Source organism: Quercus lobata, chromosome 10, assembly GCF_001633185.2.
Source record: "Quercus lobata isolate SW786 chromosome 10, ValleyOak3.0 Primary Assembly, whole genome shotgun sequence".
In the NCBI taxonomy this organism is placed as follows: Eukaryota; Viridiplantae; Streptophyta; class Magnoliopsida; order Fagales; family Fagaceae; genus Quercus; species Quercus lobata.
The window spans coordinates 36,762,860-36,786,063 of record NC_044913.1 but is presented as its reverse complement, the minus strand read 5'-3'; the positions used below and the strand labels follow the sequence as shown (position 1 = coordinate 36,786,063).

At 35.4% G+C, this 23,204-nt stretch overlaps 2 protein-coding genes across 3 annotated transcripts; one reads left to right on the top strand and one right to left on the bottom strand.

Moving 5' to 3' along the window:
* The first annotated feature begins 14,095 nt into the window (after window positions 1–14,095).
* Window positions 14,096–14,700, top strand: LOC115963420 (RNA-binding KH domain-containing protein RCF3-like). Its single transcript, XM_031082413.1, has one exon. The coding sequence runs from the start codon at window positions 14,288–14,290 to the stop codon at window positions 14,624–14,626; it is 339 nt and encodes a 112-aa protein (XP_030938273.1). The 5' UTR covers window positions 14,096–14,287; the 3' UTR covers window positions 14,627–14,700.
* Window positions 14,701–16,175: 1,475 nt separating this feature from the next.
* On the bottom strand, window positions 16,176–22,933 carry LOC115963004. 2 transcript variants are annotated; one of them, XM_031081889.1, is made up of 6 exons: window positions 22,290–22,933; window positions 19,419–19,636; window positions 19,067–19,307; window positions 18,840–18,937; window positions 18,221–18,312; window positions 16,176–16,938 (listed from the first exon to the last, which is right to left on the bottom strand). In XM_031081889.1, exons 1-6 carry the CDS (start codon window positions 22,356–22,358, stop codon window positions 16,655–16,657), a joined length of 1,002 nt encoding a protein of 333 aa, XP_030937749.1. In that variant the 5' UTR covers window positions 22,359–22,933; the 3' UTR covers window positions 16,176–16,654. The 2 variants fall into 2 exon arrangements, with proteins under 2 accessions (XP_030937749.1, XP_030937750.1); XM_031081890.1 differs by having other exon boundaries at window positions 18,840–18,925; window positions 22,290–22,930.
* Window positions 22,934–23,204: the final 271 nt, after the last annotated feature.

Genomic DNA, 23,204 nt, shown 5'->3' with positions numbered 1-23,204 from the left:
GTAATTTTTTTGGATACGTTTTGTTAACTTTGCTATTTTATTTCCCCAAAAAATTGGAACTTAAGATTCACAATCCTGCCAACCTTCCACGATCTTACGTAGGATCCGACTTTTACAAACTTAGAGCTAACCTACCTCCATCTGTTCTTTGAGGAAGATCCACCAAAAGAAGCTCAGGGTGAATTTGGTTCAGCTTTTTAAAACTAGGCTTTTTGAAAAAATGGAGTTTTCAAAAAGTGCAGTACAAAAAAGTGTTTTTTATAAAAGCTGAGTGTTTGGTAAAAACTGTTAAAAAGTGCTTTTTGAAAAAACTGAGTGTTTAGCTAGCACTTATAAAAGTGGCGGTTTAAGTGATAAATTACCAAAAATAACAATGTATATATAAAGGAGTTTATTTCATACTTTAAATCAACTACTTCATAATACTTACTCAAAAAAAAAAATTACTTAATAATAATAACAATAATAAAAATGAAATAAAATAAAAAAAATATTATTGGTATTATTTTAATATTATTATTTTGCAAGGAAGCTTCAAGGAAGCTTACTTTTTCACTCTTTAACCCCCCCCCCTACCACAAATATCTGACCACATCTTGAAGCTTCCTTTTTCACTCTTCAACTTCCCACCACATATATCTCATCATTGTCTTTTCTCTTCATCTTTATCTTCGTTTTTTTTTTTAATCTTTCCCTTGCCGTGCTCCTAGAGCCCTCAAGTTCTTGTTTCTCCCTTGTCATCTTCAGATCTTCTTCATCATTTGTTTCATTCACCTCCTCAGTTTATCAATTTTCACAGAGGAGAGGAACCTGGGGCTGCACCGTTGATCAAGCTTGGTTGTGAATTTGTGATCTGCTCTGGTTCTCTGGGGTTGCTGCTGCAATCCTTGATTTGTGTTGCTCACTTTCACCGTGTAAAATTGTGTTATAAGTGTTAGGGTACTTTTTTTTTTTTTACACCTAATTTTATTTGGGTACCACCTATTTATTTTCAAACACCACTAATAAGTTATTGGGTTTTCCCAAATATTTTTTGCTCTGTTATTATGTTAATTACAAATGTTTCATGTCTCATTATCTAAATTGGGTTATGATATAAAATATCACAAAAAAAGCCCGAAAACTCATATTTTATCCAATTTTATTATCATATTCTTTTTAAAACCCAAGAATACTTATGCTTGGCAATATCTAAGAAGCCCATGATTCAAGTCCATGGAAAAATAATTTTATCAATGAAATTCAAATCCATGATCAAAACCCATGATTTAAACCTATGGCAATTTATTTATCCAAAGCCTAATTTTCATTGGTAATATCAAAGCCTAATTTTCATTGACAACATCAAAACCCAATTCTCATTGGCAATATCAAAAGCCCAACTTACGTTGGCACTATTTAAAGCCTAATTTTCATTAGCAACATCAAAGTCCAATTCTCATTGGCAACATTAAAACTCAATTCTCATTGGCAACATCAAAAACCCAACTTACGTTGGCACTATTTAAAACCTAATTTTCATTGGCAACATCAAAGTCCAATTCTCATTGGCAATATCAAAAGCCCAACTTGCGTTGGCACTATTAAAAACCCAAGCTAACTACTTGGCACTATTCTATCAAAAGCCCAAGGTTATTAATATTTGGCAAAATACTATATCATAATTATTTCACTTGAAAGTCCGATAATGAACAATACTTTAAATTCTTAAACATATTATTATAATATTACAAGCTCATGGAATTTATGAATTATCTATTCTCAAAACCCATGGCAATCATCGTGTAAAAGCCCATGGAAAGTTATGATTGTTAAACCCATGACATATATATTTCATGTTATAAACCCATGAAATACATGGACATCATTTGCATTGCGACATCCATAATATACGCCTTCGACACTCATGGTAAACATTCAAACCCACAAGATCATCATTTAAGTTATGATGCGATCATCAGAAACCATGAACATTATTGCAACATGGAATTCATCAAAGTAAATATTATTTACAAAAGTATTTTGAAACTTGTTCTATTGTTTCAAACATTACAACTAATTGCCCATTGCAAGTATTTATGAACAACCCCAAAATATTTACTAATAAAAGTCCATGAAGAATAAAAGCCCATGGCACCATGTGCACACAACCCAGCCCATGTGAGCAAGCCCAAGCAAAAAACACCAGCAGGAGGCAAAGGAGAGTGGGCAAACAGCCCTTTCATTCCTAACCAAAAAGAGCAACTAGGTACTCATACAAGGGAACCAAACCTTTGAGAATGGACTAAGGGCTGTCCCATCAGTTTTCTGCCACCCTCTGCCTGACGTGAACAATGCCCAAGGGCTATCATATCAGCTGAAGTCAAAAAGATGAAAGGACTTCATCATCTTCCTCAAGACTGCACCTCCAGCGGAAGGGGAGCTGAAACCAAACTTCAACAAATTGTTGCTATAAATGTTAAAAACATTCAAGACGTGATTCATGTACTAAGCCCATGAATCCTAAAGGGGAAAAATTGGGAACATGTGGTTTGGAGGGCATAAATGGATCTCCAGCGGAACCCCCTGAAGTAGACTAAAGCTTGACACTTGGCCTGGGGGTGTTAAATCTTACTTCTCAGGGGTCTGAATCTCAATTGCAGCATTAGGATTCGCTCTTGATACATACCTCAATCACAATAATTAAGCTCAGACCCGAATCCTGGTATTTATTACAAAAACACTCTAAATCCCATTATTACCTAAAGAAGCAAGGTAGCCCCTAAAATGGATTTTCCTACTTTTGATAAAAAAAAAAAAAAAAAAAAAAAAAAAAGGCCTGACCTTAATTCAGCACCTCTAAGTAGTCATACGTTTTTTGGATTCTTGTCAATTAATGCTTCCCTCAAGCTTCATTATAAAAACATACACACCTCAGCTCACAAGAGGGAGGAGGCCTCTCTAAAAGTTTTTTTCATTGACTACACTCTGTAGAAATTCAATCCCTATTTAATTTCTTTAAGCTTCCCAAGCTCTCTTGAGCTCACTCATAACCTTTCTCAACCTATAGTCACCATAACACCAACATTCACCACCTTGCTTACACCTTCCTACTCCATAAACGTCCCATAACTGACCAAGATAGCCACTTCCTCTGAAATCCTTGGTTTGTTTACTACTTTGCTCGTGGTTTAGCTTTCCTCAAGCTCACCACTTATCATCTTTAGCCCACACTCATCTAATCTCAGATACTCTTTTCCCCTTTCACACAATCACAACCCATAAATGTCTCTCAACTAGTCACAAACAGACCACTACTCACAAAAACCCTTAACCTCAGAGTTAATCTCATCCCACTCACTCAAAACAGCCCATATTGTCTCATTCATGCCTTATGAACACACACTCACCAAAATTTTAGTCTAATACTTGCTGCACTGAGCTAGAGATCTTTCTCTCCCTTTATTCCATCTTTTTTTTTTTTCCTCTTTTATTTGTAACTATGGAGTCTTTAATCTTTGTTTAGTATTATTATGATGAAGGCCATAATGTTCTGGAAACTATCTCTTCCCATGAAACCTTTAACTTTTACTTTTTATGGTTGAAGGATATAATGTATATGTAACAATTGAACTTTTCCCTCATATTGATGTAATAATGGCTGAAAGTATAATAAACTCCCTTGACCGAAACATGCAAGGACCCCCCAAGAGTTAACACATTCCTAAACTTATTTAATCATTGACCATTGGACTATTTGAATCTGTTTTTTCTGGACTAAATGTAATTTTACCCTTACCACTAGAGGATTGATTTGAACTAAGATGTTGTAAAAGGACTAATAATATAACAAACTAACAACACTAACGTGTTTATTATGCTTTATTGATGTCTTCTTGTTAGGGTGTAGCCTCTATCTCTTGCTTGGGCGGACTTATACTACATCGATAGTCTTTGGGCTTTATTTCAAGGGCCCATCGTCGAGTTTCGGCTTGGCTACCCCATGTTCTATTTGGGAATATCAAAATTTTCCCCTCAACAATAAGCAAAGGGATAAATTTGGGTTTTTAAGAATAACTAGTGGGCAATATGGGAAATATGCGCAACCTCCAACGGTAACCTGAAAAGCACTTCAGCGCTTTTGTGCAATGGTGCTATTTGCTGCTTTCCCGATTTGTGCTTTTTCTTCACAAATGAAAACGCAACTTTTTGTTAAAAAGCAACTTTGAAATCCTTACCAAACGCACATAATTTTTTTTTTTTTTTTTAATTTCAAAATGTGCGTTTCAGCTTCTAAAAGTTGAAACAAACGGGCACTCATATGTCCCACATTGTGGCTCACGCTTTCCCAAGGGAAAGGGCCCATAAAATTAATTTTAGGCCTAGCCCTCCAAAAGGCAAGGATATGTTTAATCAGAACATTTACCTCTCCTTCACAAGGTAGAATTCAATTGAACTATGGGTCTCCACGCCGAGCGTCTTTCATAACAAGTCATCGAAACAACTTTTTAATTGAACCAACAAAAGAAGTTCTCGTACCGAATAAAATTTCTCTTCGGCCAGACTATAAGGAGCACTAGCATCTAGGTTTGTTAAGAATCATCTATTTTGCATCCTCAAAACTTACTTTGGCTGTGTTTGTTTTGGCTTCAAAGGATTTCCGGAAATGCTTTTACACCCGCATGTGTGTTTGGTAGGTACTGAAAATTGGGTCAAACGGAATTGGTATTCCGCGTTAACCGTAAAATAAGGCATTTCGGGTGTAAAACCATTTCAGGTTATATTTTACCTTCAAATGAATTACACTTCTCTCACACACGCACCAACCTCATTTCAGCTCTAGCCTACGCACCAACCTCAACTCCACACACAGTTCGACGCCAAGCTCCAGCCGCCCAGCCAAGCCAAGGCCAGCCCAGATCGTGCCGCCCCCACCGCCGCCCCCTCCGCCCAGATCACGCAACACCACCAAGATTGCACCAAGATCGCACTGAGATCTCACCCACTCAACCTCACTATTGCATGTCTCCGATCCACCACCACCATCACCACCCCTGCCATCATCCAAGCTACCCTCCTCCATGAGCTTCGATTCACATCCAAGCTACTCATCTACCCACATAACCTAATCCCCATTTCGGTAAACCCACACCCACCTTGCCCAATCCACACCCTCCCGATCTAGCTACCGCCGTCTTCCGTTGGTACCGATCTCTCTCTTTCCCGATCTAGCTGCCGCCGTCCTTCGTTGATACCGATCTCTCTCTTTCCCGATCTATCTCTCACTCTTTCTTCCTCTTCTCACCGAGTATATTATGGATATATTGTGAATAAATGATTTTATTTTAATTTTTGGTTGTGTTAAGTGTATATTTTGAAATTTTCTGTTATAAAATTTGTTTGGAGGTTGAGAAAATGGCTGAGAAAATGTGAAGCATTTGTAGGAAAATAGCATTTTCAGAATGTTACCAAACATCAAAAATCATTTTCCGGACTATTTTCCATTGCAAAACCAAACACCCGGATTTCATTTTCCTTACGGGAATTCATTTTCCCCTGCATTCATTTTACACTCGGAATTCGATTTACATTGAACCAAACGTAGCCTTTATCTATTTTATCATCTCAATTTATAACTCACCCAACAACTCAGTTTTTATTTTTATATACAACTCATTAAAATAATATAGACTACCCTATCAAATAATATAAAAAATTATGTTTCTCTCTCCTCTTTTTCATCAATCTTTCCTCTCTTCCTCTTTCTCTCTCTCCAGAAAACCCACAACCACCTTCCACCAAAACTTAGTCACAAATCCCAATTTGTCACCACCAAAATTACCCCAAAAAAAAAAAAAAAATTGCCACCACCACTGAAAAACCAAACCACAACAATCAAAACCAAGTAACCAACCATCCCAAGATCAAACCCATACCCAAAAAAAAAAAAAACCACAACAGCCACCAACCCCACAACCCCCCACCACCACTTGGAATCCATCACCACCACCATCAACAACCACCAAAATCACATATCCATACCCACAAACCCACAAAAATATATATATATATATATATATATATATATATCAAAACCCAGATCAAACAGCTACCCACCACCATCCACCACAAACATCAAAACCCAGGAAAAACCCTCCACCGCCCACCACCACCAGTCACCAAACCTAGAAAAAACCCATACCCAAACCGGCAAGTAACCCACCACCGCCGAGCATCCCACACACACCACTCACCACCAAATTGCCGATTCAAAGTTACAAACTAAAACTCAAACCCAAAACCCCAAAACCTCATTTTAAATTAAAAACTTATTACGCAAGCCACTAAAATCAACTTAATGACACTCTTACTCACTCCCTACTCTCCAACCAAATTTCGCTTTTGGATTTTATATTATAGTTAGATTCTTAGTTTTTCTTTTTTAGAAACAGTTATCTACTTAGTTAGTTGTGATTTGCAAACTTATTTTGGATTTTGAACTTGAAACTTATAACATGGAAAATATTTTCCAAAAGTGTTGATGATAGTTTTGACACTTGGTGGCTAATTAAACATTTGGTAATTTTTTTGGATACGTTTTATTAACTTTGCTATTTTTTTGCCCAAATAAATTGAAACTTACGATTCATAATCCCGCCAACCTTCCACAATTTTATGTAGGATCTAACTTTTACAAACTTAGAGCTAACCTACCTCCATTTGTTCTTTGAGGAAGACCCACCAAAAGAAGGCTCATATGTCCCACATTGCGGCTCACGCTTTCCCAAGGGAAGGGGCCCATAAAATTAATTTTAGGCCTAGCCCTCCAAAAGGCAAGGATATGTTTAATTAGAACATTTACCCCTCCTTCACAAGGTAGAATTCAACTGAACTATGGGTCTTCACGCCGAGCGTCTTTCATAACAAGTCATCGAAACAACTTTTTAATTGAACCAGCAAAAGAAGTTCTCGTACTGAATAAAATTTCTCTTCGGCCAAACCATTAAGAGCACTAGCATCTAGGTTTGTTAAGAATCATCTATTTTAGATTCTCAAAACTTCTTTTATCTATTTTATCATCTTAATTTATAACTCACCCAACATCTAAATTCTATTTTTATATACAACTCATTAATTAAAATAATATAGACTACACTATCAAATAATATAAAAAATTATGTTTCTCTCTCCTCTTTTTCATTAATCTTTCCTCTCTTCCTCTTTCTCTCTCTCCAGAAAACCCACAACCACCTTCTACCAAAACTTAGCCACAAACCCCAATTTGTCACCACCAAAATTACCCAAAAAACAAATTGCCACCACCACTGAAAAACCAAACCACAACAATCAAAACCAAGTAACCAACCATCCCAAAATCAAACCCATAGCAAAAAAACAAAAGGAAAAAAAAAAAATCAACCACAACAGCCACCAACCCCACAACCCACCACCACCACCTATAATCCATCACCACCACCATCAACAGCCACCAAAATCACATATCCATACCCACAAACCCAAAAAAAAAAATATAAAAAAATAAATAAAAACCCAGATCAGATCGCTACCCACCACCATTCACCACAAACATCAAAACCCATAAAAAACCCTCCACCGCCCACCACCGCCGCCGAGCATCCCGCACACACCACTCACCACCAAATTTTCGATTCAAAGTTACAAAGTAAAACTCAAACCCAAAACCCCAAAACCCATACAACCCACCACCATACTCAAACCCAAACCCCAAAAAATTAGTCGCTGCCGCGAATAAAACCCAAAACCCCCATCAACTCGACGCCCATAACACTGAACCAACATTGTTTCAAACCCTCAAAGCATGATTTTGGTCCAATCAGAGAGAAAAGAAGCAACAGAGAGAGATGAGAGAGATAGATTTGCGAAAGAGAGAAGATAGAGCACTGATTTGAAGGAGGGAACCTCTGATTTTGTTGAGAGATGCTCAGATGTAGATGGAGACATGAGAGATGAGAGATAGCGTATTTTATTTTTAATTGGGAAAGGTGAAAATAAAATAATATTAAAACCTATACATCTTGAGCTACAATGGGTTGTATATATAAAAATCCACTGTTCATGGTTGCTAAATTTTTTTAGCAATAGCAACCCAGCTGGAACCAAGTTTTGACCATGTGAGGATGTAAAATAACAACTGTGGGAAAGGGGAGGGGGAGGGGGAGGGGGAGGAGGGTGTCTACACCCCAATGCTAATGCTTTAAGTGAGTTTACTTGAACATCTGGCTCATGATGCTTCCCAAGACCTCAGCTAGCTTCCTTGAGAAGTTAACTATTACCTTCACATTTTTTTTTAAAGAAAAAGGAAAGTAAAATATTATTATTGAATAAAGTCGTTTTGAAAGATGTCTATCACCTTCACATTTAATGTAGAACCTACTGACAGCCACCTTGCATTGAATGCAAAATAATTGCCCCTGAGTAGTTATGGCATCAAGGTTAACCTTAACCAATCACTTCAATTTGACAGATGAAATGGGGATTCAATTGGAGCCTCCCTTCTTTCTATTTGGGGAAAATGACCCAATGATCAAAGACCACGGAAAATCAAATGATATTTATTTGCAATCAAAGAAATGAAAGAAAGAGAAAGGTTGTATGCCTATTTTCTATTGGCCCTTTCCCCTTCCCCTTACACTCCACAAGTACTTATACTTGTGAAGTGACCATCGCACCAAGGATGTGTGGTAATCACCTCTCCTTTGGTTTGCAATAATACACTCACTTCACCTAAAATTCAAACTATTTACATTGACTTCCCATGAATGATTGAAAGGGGACTACTAAGTCTCAGGAAAAAAAATTGCTATAAAAAACCACAAATTTCCCTTGAGTTTAAGTTACACTTGGCGTGCATTTGCCCAGCAATTAAGTTGCGTTTTTGTTGGGGTCCCACGGCAATGTTCATGGACCACCAAACCCATGAAAAACGCAGCAATCACTCACTGCTACAGTGTTTTGTTTTAAAAATTATTTTGTTATAGTGTTTTCAGCAATAAGTTTTCAGTTTTCAACAAAATAAGCGGTATCCAAATAGACTCTTGGTGTAACTTTAAACAATGTTACATTATTCAATATTTTTTAATTGGATGTAAATTTTGATAAATCCACTATTGGATTACATTATCTTCATATATTTTTCATACTTGCAAAATTGCAAGAAGATCAAAACTCAATAATTACGTCAATAATCAATTGTTTAAATTTAAGTTTTTGTAATTTAAAATGATGGATAAAAGATGAGTTGATGGATCAAATGGTAAATAACATCCGATTGACATGAAAATTGGCATGCATGTTAAGAACATATAAAACATATGATCCAACGGTGAGATTTTTAAAATATGAATTTAATAACAAGTTATTGGGAAATGTAACATTGCTTAGAGGTACACCATATATAACTTGAACCCTATATATAACTAAAAAGAAAAAAAGCAAAATGACAATTAGTTGGGAAAGAAATACTGCCTAATTTTGATGTTAAACAATCATTTTCCAAGACAAAAGTGAGGGAAGGACAATTATTAAGAAAAAAAAACCAAAGAGTGAACACTCCTTGAAAAGAAACGAAGGAAGCAACAATAATGGACCATTTCCTTTTAAGAGTAAGTAAGAAACATCATCCATCTATACTTTCCTTGTTTTATTTTTGTTTCTTTCCCCCTTTTTTTTAAGCAATAGAGGAAAATATATGATTTAATATGAAACTAATTCAAATTCAAAATTTACTCCATCATAAGAGTCATTACCCCTTAAAGAACTAATTTTGAAAAGTTCTAAATAGACCATTCACGTCAGCTCAAGCAAAAATGTATGTCTATTTTAGTTTAAGAACTTACTTTTTTTATTTTAGTGAATGACCTGAAACTGATTGGAATTGGACCCGAGGTGGAATGGATGGTATTACTGTTTCGGATTACATTCCGATACGAGATATTCTTGCCATTCTGGTTGGAATTGAATGGATTTAATAACATTAATTTTAATTACTCATTTTTCAAAACATCACATATTAGATTATCTATTTTGCGCTACATTTCATTAAAATATCAATTTTTCTATTTTTAATTGTTTCTCTTTCTTTACATACAACAATCATCATCCACTCTCTTCATTCTCAAAATACATAAAGAAATAATAAAAAATTAAATGTAAAATGAATAGTACTAGTGTAAATTTATACGGTTATTGTAGCATCTATATATTTTTACACAATTTTACATAGCATGATGTGGGTGAGTCTTGGGCTTAGTTGACTAAAATGTGATATTTTCCTATCATACAAGTATTGCTGCGAGTGCTCTAAGAGCAACAAACACTCCTCCTATGTAATTATTCATTTTACATATCAATATATTTTACAAAAATCATATTGGATTAGATTAGAAAATGATGTTGATTGGGGATGGTCTATTGGGATAGAGTGCCACTCTTGGGGAAACTAGGCATATTGAATGACTTAAAGTTCATTTGGTTGGATTGAAAACAAGAGGGATGGAAAATGAGGGAGAGAAAATATTGAGTGACTTATTGTGCATTTGGATTGCGTTTCGTCTACTGCGTTTGCATTTTCCTTTTTCTTTTTCTTTTTTGATGCATGCGTTTCAACCTTTCAAGAGATAATATGTACTGTTCAGTGGGTCTCGTGCATTGTTCACGGGACCCACAAACCTCTTTTTTAACAAAAATTTCATTAAAAATGGGTCTCACGACACTATTCATACATTTAAAAATTATTTTGCTATAGTGTTTTCAATTTTCAGCAAAATAAGCGTTATCCAAACACACCCTAGTGTTTGTTTGGCAAAATTATTTTTGTCAACTTATTTTACTATTCAGCTTATTTTTGTACTATTCATGGATCCTACTGCACTTTTTGGTACTATTCATGAGTCCTACTATATTATTTCAGCTAACTTTTACCTTTATCTACAGTACTTTCAGCAAAAAGTTTTTAGTTTTAGTAAAATAAGTAGATCCTAAACAAACCCTTAGGCCTTAGTGTGTGTTTTTGGTTGCAGGGATGGAAGATGGGGGGAGAAAACAATTTTCTCCTCGGGCCCACATTTTGTGAAGAGTGAGTTTTCTCCCCAAATTGAGGAGAAAATAAGGGAGGAAGTGGGCTTAAGATAGCAAATTACCATTTGCCCCGTCTTCCCTTCAATGTTGGTTTTCTTTTTTCTTTTTCTTTTTTTCCTTTTTAACGTCTAGTTTTTTAATTTATTTTGTAAACATATTTTTTTTTTCTTATAAATTATTAAAATTTTTAATATAATAGGGGCATAAGAATAAATTTATACAAACACCATTTTCTATCTTCTCATTTTTTTTTTCTCAACCAAATAACAGAGTTTTTCATTCTTACATTTTCCCACTCCCCAAACACACATGGGAAAAAATTAAAATTTTTTCTATCTACTCACTTTTCCATCTCCACAATTTTCTATTCTTCTACTTTTCCATTATCCAACCAAGCGAACCCTTATTCGACACTTTGGCCCTGAACTAATGGTGTGTTTCATTGGGGGTGAAAAGTGGATGGATAGAAAAAGGGAAGAGAAAAAGTGGAGAGAAGATACTAGATTTTATTGTTTGGTAACAAGAAAAAAGGGAGGGGAAAATTGGTGGTCTCAGGCTACTTTTCCACTTGAACCAACAAAAAATAAGGGCCCGTTTGATAGAGAAGTTTGAGTAATGTTGTTTGTAGTTTTTTGAAATATGTGTGGGTAAAAAAGTGTGTAATATTGTTTAAAAACTGAAAATGAGTTGTTTAACAACTCTGCCAAACGGGGCCTAAATCACCCCAAATCAATAAAAAAGCGAAAATGGGTGCATATTCTCTTAGTTGTAAAAAGTCAATTTTGCCCAAGTATTTCATTTTGTCGTAAATCGCGTTAACCATTAAGGCATTAACCAAAGCATCTTTCTTTAAAAATTTTTTCTTTTCTTTTTTCTTTCTGTCTTGAAAATGGTCAATACCATGAAGGCAAAAATCATCTTTTTCTTTTTTTCGTCTTAAACTTTAGTACCAGAACCACCAAAAAATAGCCACCAACAGCTTATTTTGTGTGGGTTTTTATTTTTATTTTTATAATAATTTGAATTATTAAAAAATTAGTGATTAATATAATATAAAAAAATTAGAATGACATTTAAAAAAATTATAATGTTTTATATATCAAGGATATAAGATTTTTTTTTTTTTTTTGGAAAAATAAACACACACACATAAGAGAGAGGAAAATGAGTTCTAATACAAGAGCATATAATAAACTCCACTCAAAAGTCATGGTAACTTTTAAGGGAGAGTGGTAAGTTATATTACACACAACACACTCTCTTAAGCAATGTAGAACAATTACTCATTCTTTTATTTTAGAAACAAACACACACACACACAAGGGAGAAGGAAATGAGTTCTAACACAAAGGTCTACCACAAATTTCACTCAAAAGTCATGATAACTTTTAAGAAAGGGAGGGGTAAGTTATACTACATATAATACACTCTGTAAATTTATATAAACTACTTCTTCCATTTTCTCACCTTTTTCCTCAACCAAATAAAGAAGTTTTCTATCCCTCCACTTTTTCATCTATCCAACCAAACATACATGAGGGAAAACTAAAATATTTTCTATCCCCTACTTTCCATCCTTCCAACCAAACAAAACCTAAAAGGTCAAAACCTGAACAATGCTTTGTACCTAATTTTCATATTCTTGTGATTTTCCATCTCCCCCCACCCCCCCTCCCGCGGAAATTTTCTACCTTTTCTGGAAAATGATATCAAGTTTTTTTTTTTTTTTTTAATATCAAAATGAATTTCATCTTAGAATCTTCATCATCAGAAGACTCATTAGTATCACTGCTTTTGACCTTCAGTGTCATGCTCTTGCTCTTGCTTGATTTCCCGATCGTTGTCAAACCCAACTTATAATTTTGCAGATTGCCAACCAGCTCTGTCAAAGGAATTTTGTCAATATCCTTTGATTCCTTAATCGCGGTGATCTTGGCATGAAATCTCTCGGGTAGAGATCTGAGCACTTTTCTAAAAATCTTGGGTTCGGGAATGGTTTCCCCAAGATTAAAGGCTAAGTTCACTATGTCCTTGAGTTTGGCATAGAACTCATTGAATGACTCATCCTCCCCCATCTTAATCTCTTCGAAGCTTGTAGTATGCCTCTGAAGTTTTGAATCCTTGACAGTCTTAGTTCCTTCATAGGTTGTCTAGAGGATGGTTCATACTTCCTTTGCAGTTTTAGTAGAGGATTCTTCTTGAATTCCTCATTCATGACCGCACTGAATAACACATTCAATGCCCTGCTATTGAAATTTGCTGCCTTGATCTTATCATCAGCCCAATCGACCGACACTTCCTTAGGCTTGGTCCATCCTATCTCCACATCTTGTCACACTTTTTCATCTAATGACTGCAAAAAAGCTCTCATGCATACTTTCCAGTATGCACAGTTAGTGTCATCAAATAAAGAAGGTATAATAAGAGGCTGTCCTCTATCCATGACAAGTAGGGGTCAATAGATCACACAACAAAGATTAAAACCTAATCAGAGTGTGTATGCTCTGATACCACTTAATAGGCCAAGAATGTGTTGACCCCTTGTGATGAATTAACCAATTAATTAGCCAAGTTAATTAATTAATTCAATTAGCATGCAATAAGCGTGGTAGCCCAAACAAATCACCAATTAAGTTAATATGCAGTGGAAAATAAAGTTGATACGGTGATTTGTTTTCGAATAGAAAAAACCTATACGGCCAAAACTCCATCGGGGGTGATTTTAAGGTTACCACTCTTGAGAATCCACTATTATCACAACAAGAGGTTACAAGTAAAGGAATCCCAGTACCTTATACCAACCTACTGTTGAACCCTTCCTCTAGGGGTGGCAAAATAAGCCTAAACCCATTTACCCGTCTAAACCCACCCACTCTAATTGAACCCAAACCCACCCAATTATTATTTGGGTTAAATGGGAATCAACCCAATTAGACCCAATAATTATTGGGTTTTAACTAAAAACCCATTTAACCCCATTTAACCCAAAAACAATTAACCCAAATTCAACCCATCCCTTTCCATCCAAAATAAAAATAAAAAACTCAGCCCTACCCCTCTTTCAGCCTCTCTTCTCTTCTTCCATTTTCTAGGGTTTCCAAGTTTGAAAAAAAAAATCCCATTTTCCCGAGAAACAAACAGAGAACAAAGGGACAAAGTAAGGAAAAAAAACCGGTACAACCACCACTACATGGCGGCTCCAGCTCCGCCAGGCCCGCCTCACCACCACCACAGAGGCGAGTCGAATCGAGCCGCGAAGCCCCAGCTGGACCCGTCGCTGAGCATGACGACATCGTTCCGGATTTTGTGCCACGACATGAAGGCCGAAGGGGTGATCGGGAAGTCCAGGAGCATCATCAAGTCGATTCGGCAGCACATCGACGCGTGGATCAACGTGCACGAGCTGATCCCCAGGGATGAGGAGCGAATCACCGAGATCTCTGACACGCACCGGCGCATGGATTACTATGAGAAGGGTTTTGGTGTAGAATGGGGAGAGGAGTGTAGAGATTTTTGGGTGGGAGGTTGAGTCTAGCAGTATACTTTCACTTTCACTTCTATTTCTTGGGGAGTGTTTGATTGCTGAGAAAATTGGAGTTTGAGATTTGATGAAGATTAGAGTTTGGGATTACTATGATTTTTTTTTTTTTTTTTTTTGAGATTTGATGAAATTTTCCAACCTCACTTTTTGAACTAGAGAAGGTCATTAGGCTAGGTGGAGCAGTGAGATTTAAGTTTTTCACTTTAAGGGCATTTTGGTAATTTTGATAATTGGGTAAGGTTTATCCATAATAATTTGGTTGGGTTGGGTTTGGGTTAGAAGCAAATTAGTTAAATGGGTTTTAATGAGTAAATGAGTTTTATATACCCAACTCAATTATGCCTACCCCAAACCCACCCATTTGACACCCCTACCTTCCTCCAATACTCAATTGGACTTGTTTGTAGTGACAATCTCTCCTTTTAATACACGGTTCTCAGTACGTGACTAACCACTTCGATGTGCGGATCCCAGTACGCGGCTTACACACTAACTTGAGAAAAATGTTAGCTGCAAAGTTCTTAAATTCATTAACACGATGAAGATCATAAAACTCCTTGGTTACAAAACCCGACGGCATACAAATGCAGAAACTTCTTCAAGAGAAAGATGAACTAGGGCATTTAGATGCATCAACTGTGAACTAGGGCATTTAGGTGCATTCCAGTTCACAATAAGCTTGTGAAAAACTTTTGCATTTAGGTGCATCAGATGTGATGACCCTTAAAACAATCTTTATATATGTTTAGGGTTATGAGAAAACAAAGCCCAAACATGTATACACGGATTGGAGTAAAATCCGATCTAAAAATTTGATTTTGTTAAATCTCGATAGATAAGGTATCTATTGAGTAGCTGTCGAACATCAGGCTAAATTGCCTTTTTAACCTTAATAGATGCTATCTGTCGAGCCAGCTATCGAGTTTTAAAATCTAACACTTTTTTACTTGTTTCTTGGACAGACTTGCATGACTTTAACACTTGTATTTGAAACATTATTCCTTGAAGCATTAAACACATCCTAGATCCAATTACAAGTAAAGTGCATTTTGTCAAAGGATTAACCAATTCTATATTGACATATGTTTCTAACATGATTTATATATGTTCTAACATTTTTATATATTTTTCAAAAAATATAAATTCAAACTGTACGTATATATCTTGTGGCTATTTTTTGTTTCTAGGTGAGCTAATAGTGTTTTTTCTTGAGCAATTATTCAGTATCCTAGAGCTAGAAGTAAACTATCTCTCTCTCTCTCTCATATAAACTGTACACATAATATATATATTTAAATAATTAGGATCCCATTAATTAATTCACGGTAAAACAATCATTCACATGAAACATGGGAGCATTGCTCATAGTCTCTAATCTATAGATCATAGCCTCATAGGTGAATAGCATTTCTTCATTTTCATAAAATTCAAAATTTATACATCAAGATGATCTCCCACCCCCAAAAAATAATAAAAACAATAACAATCAAGAAACAACCAACAAGCGATCAACAGATGCCTCAATTTACCGCCAAAGAGATGGACATAATTATATTCTTCCTTCGGCCAAATCAGTTGATATATACATTTAACATCATGCAAAAAGAAAAACATGTCCCAATGCTGAAAGAAAGTTTAATGAGTTGATCCACGTTATACACATTTTATCTGCATATCTCCGCCTCCACTAAAGAGAGAAATAGAATGACAGAAAGAGCAGATTAAAAAAGAAAGAAAAAAAAAAAAGGCACCTTGCCTCAAAACTCAACTCTGCTCTGATCTATAAGTCCCTCAAAAGCATAACTAAAAAACAACACAGTCCAACAACCCCCCTCTCTGACAGAACTTCCTAGGGCATTTCCTTGCTTTAAAAGGTACTACTTGCAGTCTGCAAATATTTTCAGTACTGCAGCAGGGGGAACATTTCGAAGGGCAGTTGCTAGAGCACTTAATATAAACCAAGCAAAAACAAAGAGACCTAGAAAGATTCGGCCCTCAAAACCAAACACAACCAATTTACATGGTCGAGTGGAAAGTAAAGAAGTTGAAGTCATGGTGGTGGACGCCAAGCTGCTTCAACCAGGATTCTGAAGCACTGTAAAGATGGATCATCCTTTCATAATCAGATGTATGTGGCTTTATCCAAACATCTCCTTGCAACTTGTAAGTAGCAAGCCCAAAGGGAGGAAGGGAAATTCCATCTTTGCTTTCTTCCTTGCATTCCTCTTCTACAATTCTCAAGGATTCAGGATGGCACGTACCATTTCCAATGTTGGTGTTAGTATTCTCCACTGCGTTGTCTGCAAGAGAATGCCAGAAACAAAGAAGAAACTCTTCTGAACAGTGAAATCTTGCAAAAACAAACACTTCAGGACTTATCTATGAGTTCATTACTACTATGGGCTCATATATGTCAACTCTTGATTAAAAAGAGCATTTATAGCCCCAGGGCCTCATGAGGTGGAGGTCACTAGTTTGAATCTCCCTCACTCCCTCCTCTTGAGAGTTGGGACTAGCTCTTTAGAGAGAGAGAGAGAGATAGCATGTACAAAACAACAGCCATCAAGATCTCAGTTGGGCCCCTAAAAATAATTTGTTAAACCAAAACAGTAAGATCAAACTTGGTTCAATACAAGTGAAACTCTTGGCAAATTCACAGTCCTTTTCAAGTTGAGCTCATCTACAAAACTGAAACAAGTTGGAAAATACAATATGCTACAACTAAGTCCAAGAAGAAAACGATTTAGCATCATATAGAAGAAGAAAATACCAGAACTTTTAATATGAAAATGATACACGATCAAATAAGCTACATGGTGAACCCAACCAATGTTTTGTTATAAAATGATGTCCTTTGTTGGCAAGAAGGAAAAGAGAGGAAAATTTAAGAGTAGAATCAAAATTTCTGTTAAATTGGACAGAAATTTTAGAAACTAAACTTCAATTGCCTTCATCCTAGAAATAGAATGTATTGCAGTTGAATTTGTTACTTCAGTTGAGAGAACCACCCCTCTTCCCAATTCTTTTCTCCTTTCAGAAAATGTAAAATACATATTCTCACAAAAGGTCCTGAATTAACCAAAATGATGCTCTATAAGCACAATAAAATAAAATGATAATACTCAACACAATATGCAGCCGAATGCCAAATGGCATTTCAAGCCAACCACTCATCACTCAAATGTGTCAACTTCAGCATACTTAGAAAAGTGAGACAGATATAAAACTGTCTAATGATAGGTGTATGGTACTCATCTAATATTGGTGGTATTAGTTGCATCCATCACAGTTCACACTGAAAATAATGTGAAGTTGTAAAATACAAGTTATACAAGGATGTAGAGTACAGGAAGCTAGAGATTGATTTCCAATAAACTACCTAAAAAATGCCATATCAGCATTTTGGCCTGCTGCACAGGTGGTTTTGCAAAAATTTTATCATCAAACAAGAACAACTCCCCCCCCCCCCCCCCCCAAAAAAAAAAAAAAGGATTATCTAAATGATTTTCATGTGTATCCATTTCTAAGTAAAAAGCTACAAATTATTCCTAAATTGAAAAATGGTAGTAAACAGTAACATACCTTGGAAACTTGAGGACAACGTATGGTATGTGAGGAAACATGCCGACAAGTCCTTTACATTTTCCCGATTTGGAATGTGATAAATTGGATACCTGATCAATAATAAAATATTATACAAAGAAGTTATTCTATTCAAGTAAGAAAAGAAAGTAAAGTTGATGCAGGACAAAATCAAAATGGATGCAACAATGAAATTGAAGCATATGGGGAAAAAAATGAAAAAGAGAGCATAGGAATCAGCATCTAAGCTTGCTTGGAATTGGCACCAAGCAAGGAAACAAGACCTACGGTTGGCTGAAATCAACACCATAACATTGAGAAAATTTCAATGGCAAATTTATTAATCAAGCAAGCTATAAACTGTCTCCATTGGAGTTAGACTACTAGGCTAAACCCTAATTCTAATTGACTTGAGAAAGACCAATTATGGAAAACAAAATTGTTTTTATGCTGAGCACACCAACTATAGCAATAAAACTAATTGGATGCATGAACAAGATGGAAATTCTATTGCTATCCTGGTCATGGAAATTGAAGTAAATTGCGTAATTCATTTACACCAGCCACAAAATTGACTAATCCTGATAGACGTGTTAAAAGGACAACTAATCAAACCTACCAAGCAACAGCCATCCAACTCGCTGGGGAAAGATCCACACTCTTGAGTGTCATTAGTGCCGTATAATTCTGAGCCAATTCAGTTATCTGAAAGAAATACTAAATCATAGATGCATTTTCTCAGCACTATAAAGGAAGATATACTAACACAGATGTCACTCTTAGACAGAAGCAAAGACACAGATTAACAGTGCTGAATACATAAAGTAAATACCAAAAGAGAAGTACCTTGTCCATGAGTGGCACCCTCCAGTAAGGAGAAGCCATCTCAAAATACTGTAAGTAAAGGCAGCCAAGCCTATCCCTCATTGGCCATGAACCCTCCTGGTCGAAGCTTGAATCCTCCGAAATAGCATCCCAAGTCCTGCTAGAGTTGTTGCTTAGCGACCTCGATAGGTTATCACTCCCGCTATCATCACTCCAAGAATCGCTTTCAAATTCTGCCACATCACTATCCTCTTTACGAGTCCTATAGGAGGAAAAGATGGCTAGCTCAGTATTATTGCCATGTATCATAACAAGCAAACAACTGATAAAATAGATTTGGTTGACAAAGCATGAAGTGAAATTGTTCCAATACCTGGAAGTGCCAGCTGATTTGTTAGTGTATATCTGAATGGCAGATAGATAAGGAACATAGTATTGCATAACACTTTCACTGCCATTCAACAGTACTGGGGTGCCAGCACCATATGCACTCCATTCATCATAGCAGTCCCAGAGATCTCCTAATGTGAAATATTCAATTCTCTCTTTGCCAGGTGGTTGCCAGAGGCTATTTAGATCATTAAAGCAGCTCTGGAAAAAATATGACAAGACATAAAAATCAGTGAATACAATAACTACCAAGCCTTAGTTTCAAAATTTTGGGGTAGACTATAGATCCTCAACAGACTAATGATAGTTGATCACAGGTATTAGGAGATGCCCCATCATATATTTGCAGTCGATTCATTCATAACTAAATTTTATTCTGGCAATCCTCTTCGTTTTACTGGACTTAAGAACGGCTATGAACAAAATACATAATAACACTAAACACAGAAACAATCAAGGAATACATTCAATATTCTTAAACTCATAAAATGGGATTGTATGGTAAATAAAAGTAAAATGTATAAACAGATCCATTCTTTTTTTTTTTTGAAACTAGATCAATTCTTTACTAATACTAATTATAATCTTCAAATTGAATTCAAAAGCTATTAGCGGTTACTGTCTTTATTGTTTTTTGCACTAGGTAAGTAGGGGAAGGGAGGCTGGTCAGTTTGAACTCCAGTGCCCACACCACAAGAGGTGTTGGAACCATCCCTCGATCCCCTGTTAGAGGTAGTTTACTCTTATGATGCATGTGCCACCAAAGGTATATCTTCCTCAATTTGACCTCGAAATTGGAATGAACATGTAACTTCTTCATTTTATTTTTTCCAAGAATATCAATAAGTTGCACAAGCACCCAATGGATCTTGAACTCAAAACCCATACTCCATCACACTTCAACAAGGAGATAATGTGCCATTCGAGCTAGAACTCATTACTCCTACCTTTTCTTTTTATAGGGTACATGAAATCTTGATCCATACCATCATTAAGATTTTTATCCTTTGGAACATACAACTTTCAAACAGTCTCACTCTTATAATCTTATCGCCAGGGAAATGAGTTAAGATGATTGCAAAAATAACTCCAGAAACTCCCTACGCAGCAACAGTCTCACTCTTTAAAATTTTCAGTCTTTAAAAGCAAAAAAGTTATGATAATTCCATAGTTACCATAGGGGAGGGGAGATTTGAACCCTATATATCTCTATTGGAAATATCAGGAAATGCTAGTTGAGATATATGACTCTTCTCAAAAAGTTATAAGATAGAAATCAATGTGAACTTGCACATTTTCATTTTGAGGATCACTCAGCTTTAAATACACAAAGAAGATCTTCAATAAGAGTTCAGCAGGCAACATTGATCAACACGATCAATGGATAATGAAGCCGTCATTAATTTCTTAAATTGGAACCATAATTAGTCTCTTGTACAAATATTTGGTTGAATTATCAACCTTATAAATGTAAATACAGTTAGTGGACTGACAAGAGTTTATGCTTCTTACCTATTTGTTGAAAAAACTAACAGATCTTTATAAATATCTAATTAATTATAAACAATAAACAAATAAAGATTTGACATTTTTGCATCCCAAACCCACATGGTGATGGCTATCTCCTTTCATTGCAGATGTTAACCAAGTGTGGACCATTTTTAGATATTGATATTATATGCTATTGACACATACCTTTGATAGAGCTCACATTAAAAATTGACCGCATATTTTAGAAAAGGTCAAAATACACTATTAGCCTTAAACTTTAGTCCATGATTTATTTTAGCCCCTAAAACTTAAGTGGTTACTTTTAATTCCTAACAAACTTAAAATGATTGTTTTTATATAATCCCTAATGTATTTAATGGAGTAATAACGTATTAGATTTTAGTCATTTAAGAGACTTAAACAATGGACTTAATTATTCATTTATTTTTATATAAGAAAAACCATGGACTTTTAAGCTTGACTAAAACCCCTCATGGGTTAAAATTTGGGGACCAAATAATATATAATTTACGGAAAAACAAATGTAAGTGAGTAATACTACAAGGAGCATGGTCCATTGTTCCATATGACTGATCCAATATTATTGATGCTATAAAAATAGAATGAGATTGAAAAACACCTAGAAGAATATTCGAAGGAATAATACCAAAGAAAGGGGCTGCTGCCCTTTGTCTCTTGTCGCAAGACTATCAACAGACTCATCACCATAATTGGCACTTGGATTAGATATTTGAAGAGGAAAAACAAACAAAAGCACACACACTAACACACACCCAAAAAATAAAAAGATAATAATAATAAGAAATTACATTTTTTTTTTCTTTTTCTTCTGAAAAACTAAAAAACTTAAAAAGTATTAATATAAAATTCGTAAATAAATGCATTTCATGTTTTTTTTTTAATATATATATATAAAATCACCTCTCTGAATTCCCTTTCGCGCCGAAATGATAAAATAATAATTCACGTATATCACACGTTTTTTTTTTTTTGGTTCCCATTATATATTTTCAAAACTTTCAACAAGAAATTAATCACTATTCACTTTACTAATCCTACATTAAAAAAAAAAAAAAATGATACGAAAGAAAAAAAAACAAAAGAAACGAAAAGATTGTCAGTCAGAAAACAGAGCCAAAACTATTAATAAATTGCACTTCTCGTTAATAACCAATATATATATATATATATATATATATTATATGAAAGAACCAATATATCCACACACACATAGAGAGATAAATAAAACAAATAAATAAAATTATAAAAGCCATTCTATATAGCCAATCATATTCATAGGGAAGAAAAGGAAAAATACTAAGAAAAAGAAAAAGAAAAGTACCTGAGGAAGGAGTCGAGAAGAAACAGTGGGAGTCACACATTGAAGAAAACGCTCCAGATTTGAAGACATTGATATCGATATGGGTTCTTTCAAATTTGAAAATACTCTCTCAAAAGGTAACAATAGATAATTAAAAAGAAGAAGAAGGGTGAATGAAATCAAATCCAAAACCTTGAATTATGGGAAATACCCTTTTAAGCTAGCTCTCTCTCAATCTTGTTTGTTGGCATTCCTTGTTTGCCACTTAACCCAAAAGTAGTAACCAAAATCTAAACATGGAACCCACGCATGAACAAGATATTCACTTTCCTTTTATGACTAAAACCACGTACACCACATTGTGCTCATCCAAAACCAGGCCTCGAAAAACAAACAGACTCTTTCCCTCTCTCTCTCTCTCTCTCTCTCTCTCTCTGTTTATTAATTGAAGAAGAAGTTGGGGAAGTGAAACGCTTGCTCTATTATATAATTCGTACTTAAAAGTAACTCAAAGCAGTGTGAACTGTGAGACTTTAACACTATCATTTAAAAAAACCTTTCATTCATTAAGTAAACCCATTATGAAACTGATAAGTGAGAGTGACTTTTTGAATGAGAGAGAGAGATAAGAGTGACAGTGACTTTTTGGATGAGAGAGAGAGAAGTAGAAGGTGTCGACGATGTGAACTTTCGCTTCGCCGCGTGTTTTCTGTCTCACTGTGATGCGTTTTTTCTTTGCTTTTTTGTTTCTCATTTTTCATGTCTTTGGCTTTTTCCCATTTTTATTTTTTGGTTTGTGCCTGTGGATGTGGGTTACAATTCAAATACACGTGTTCGTTTAAGTTTCATTTCCTTGCTAACAACTCATAAGTCTTGTGTCCTTTTTTGTGAAAAAAAAATTTTGGATTGATTTTCACTCACCTTTTTTTTCTTTTT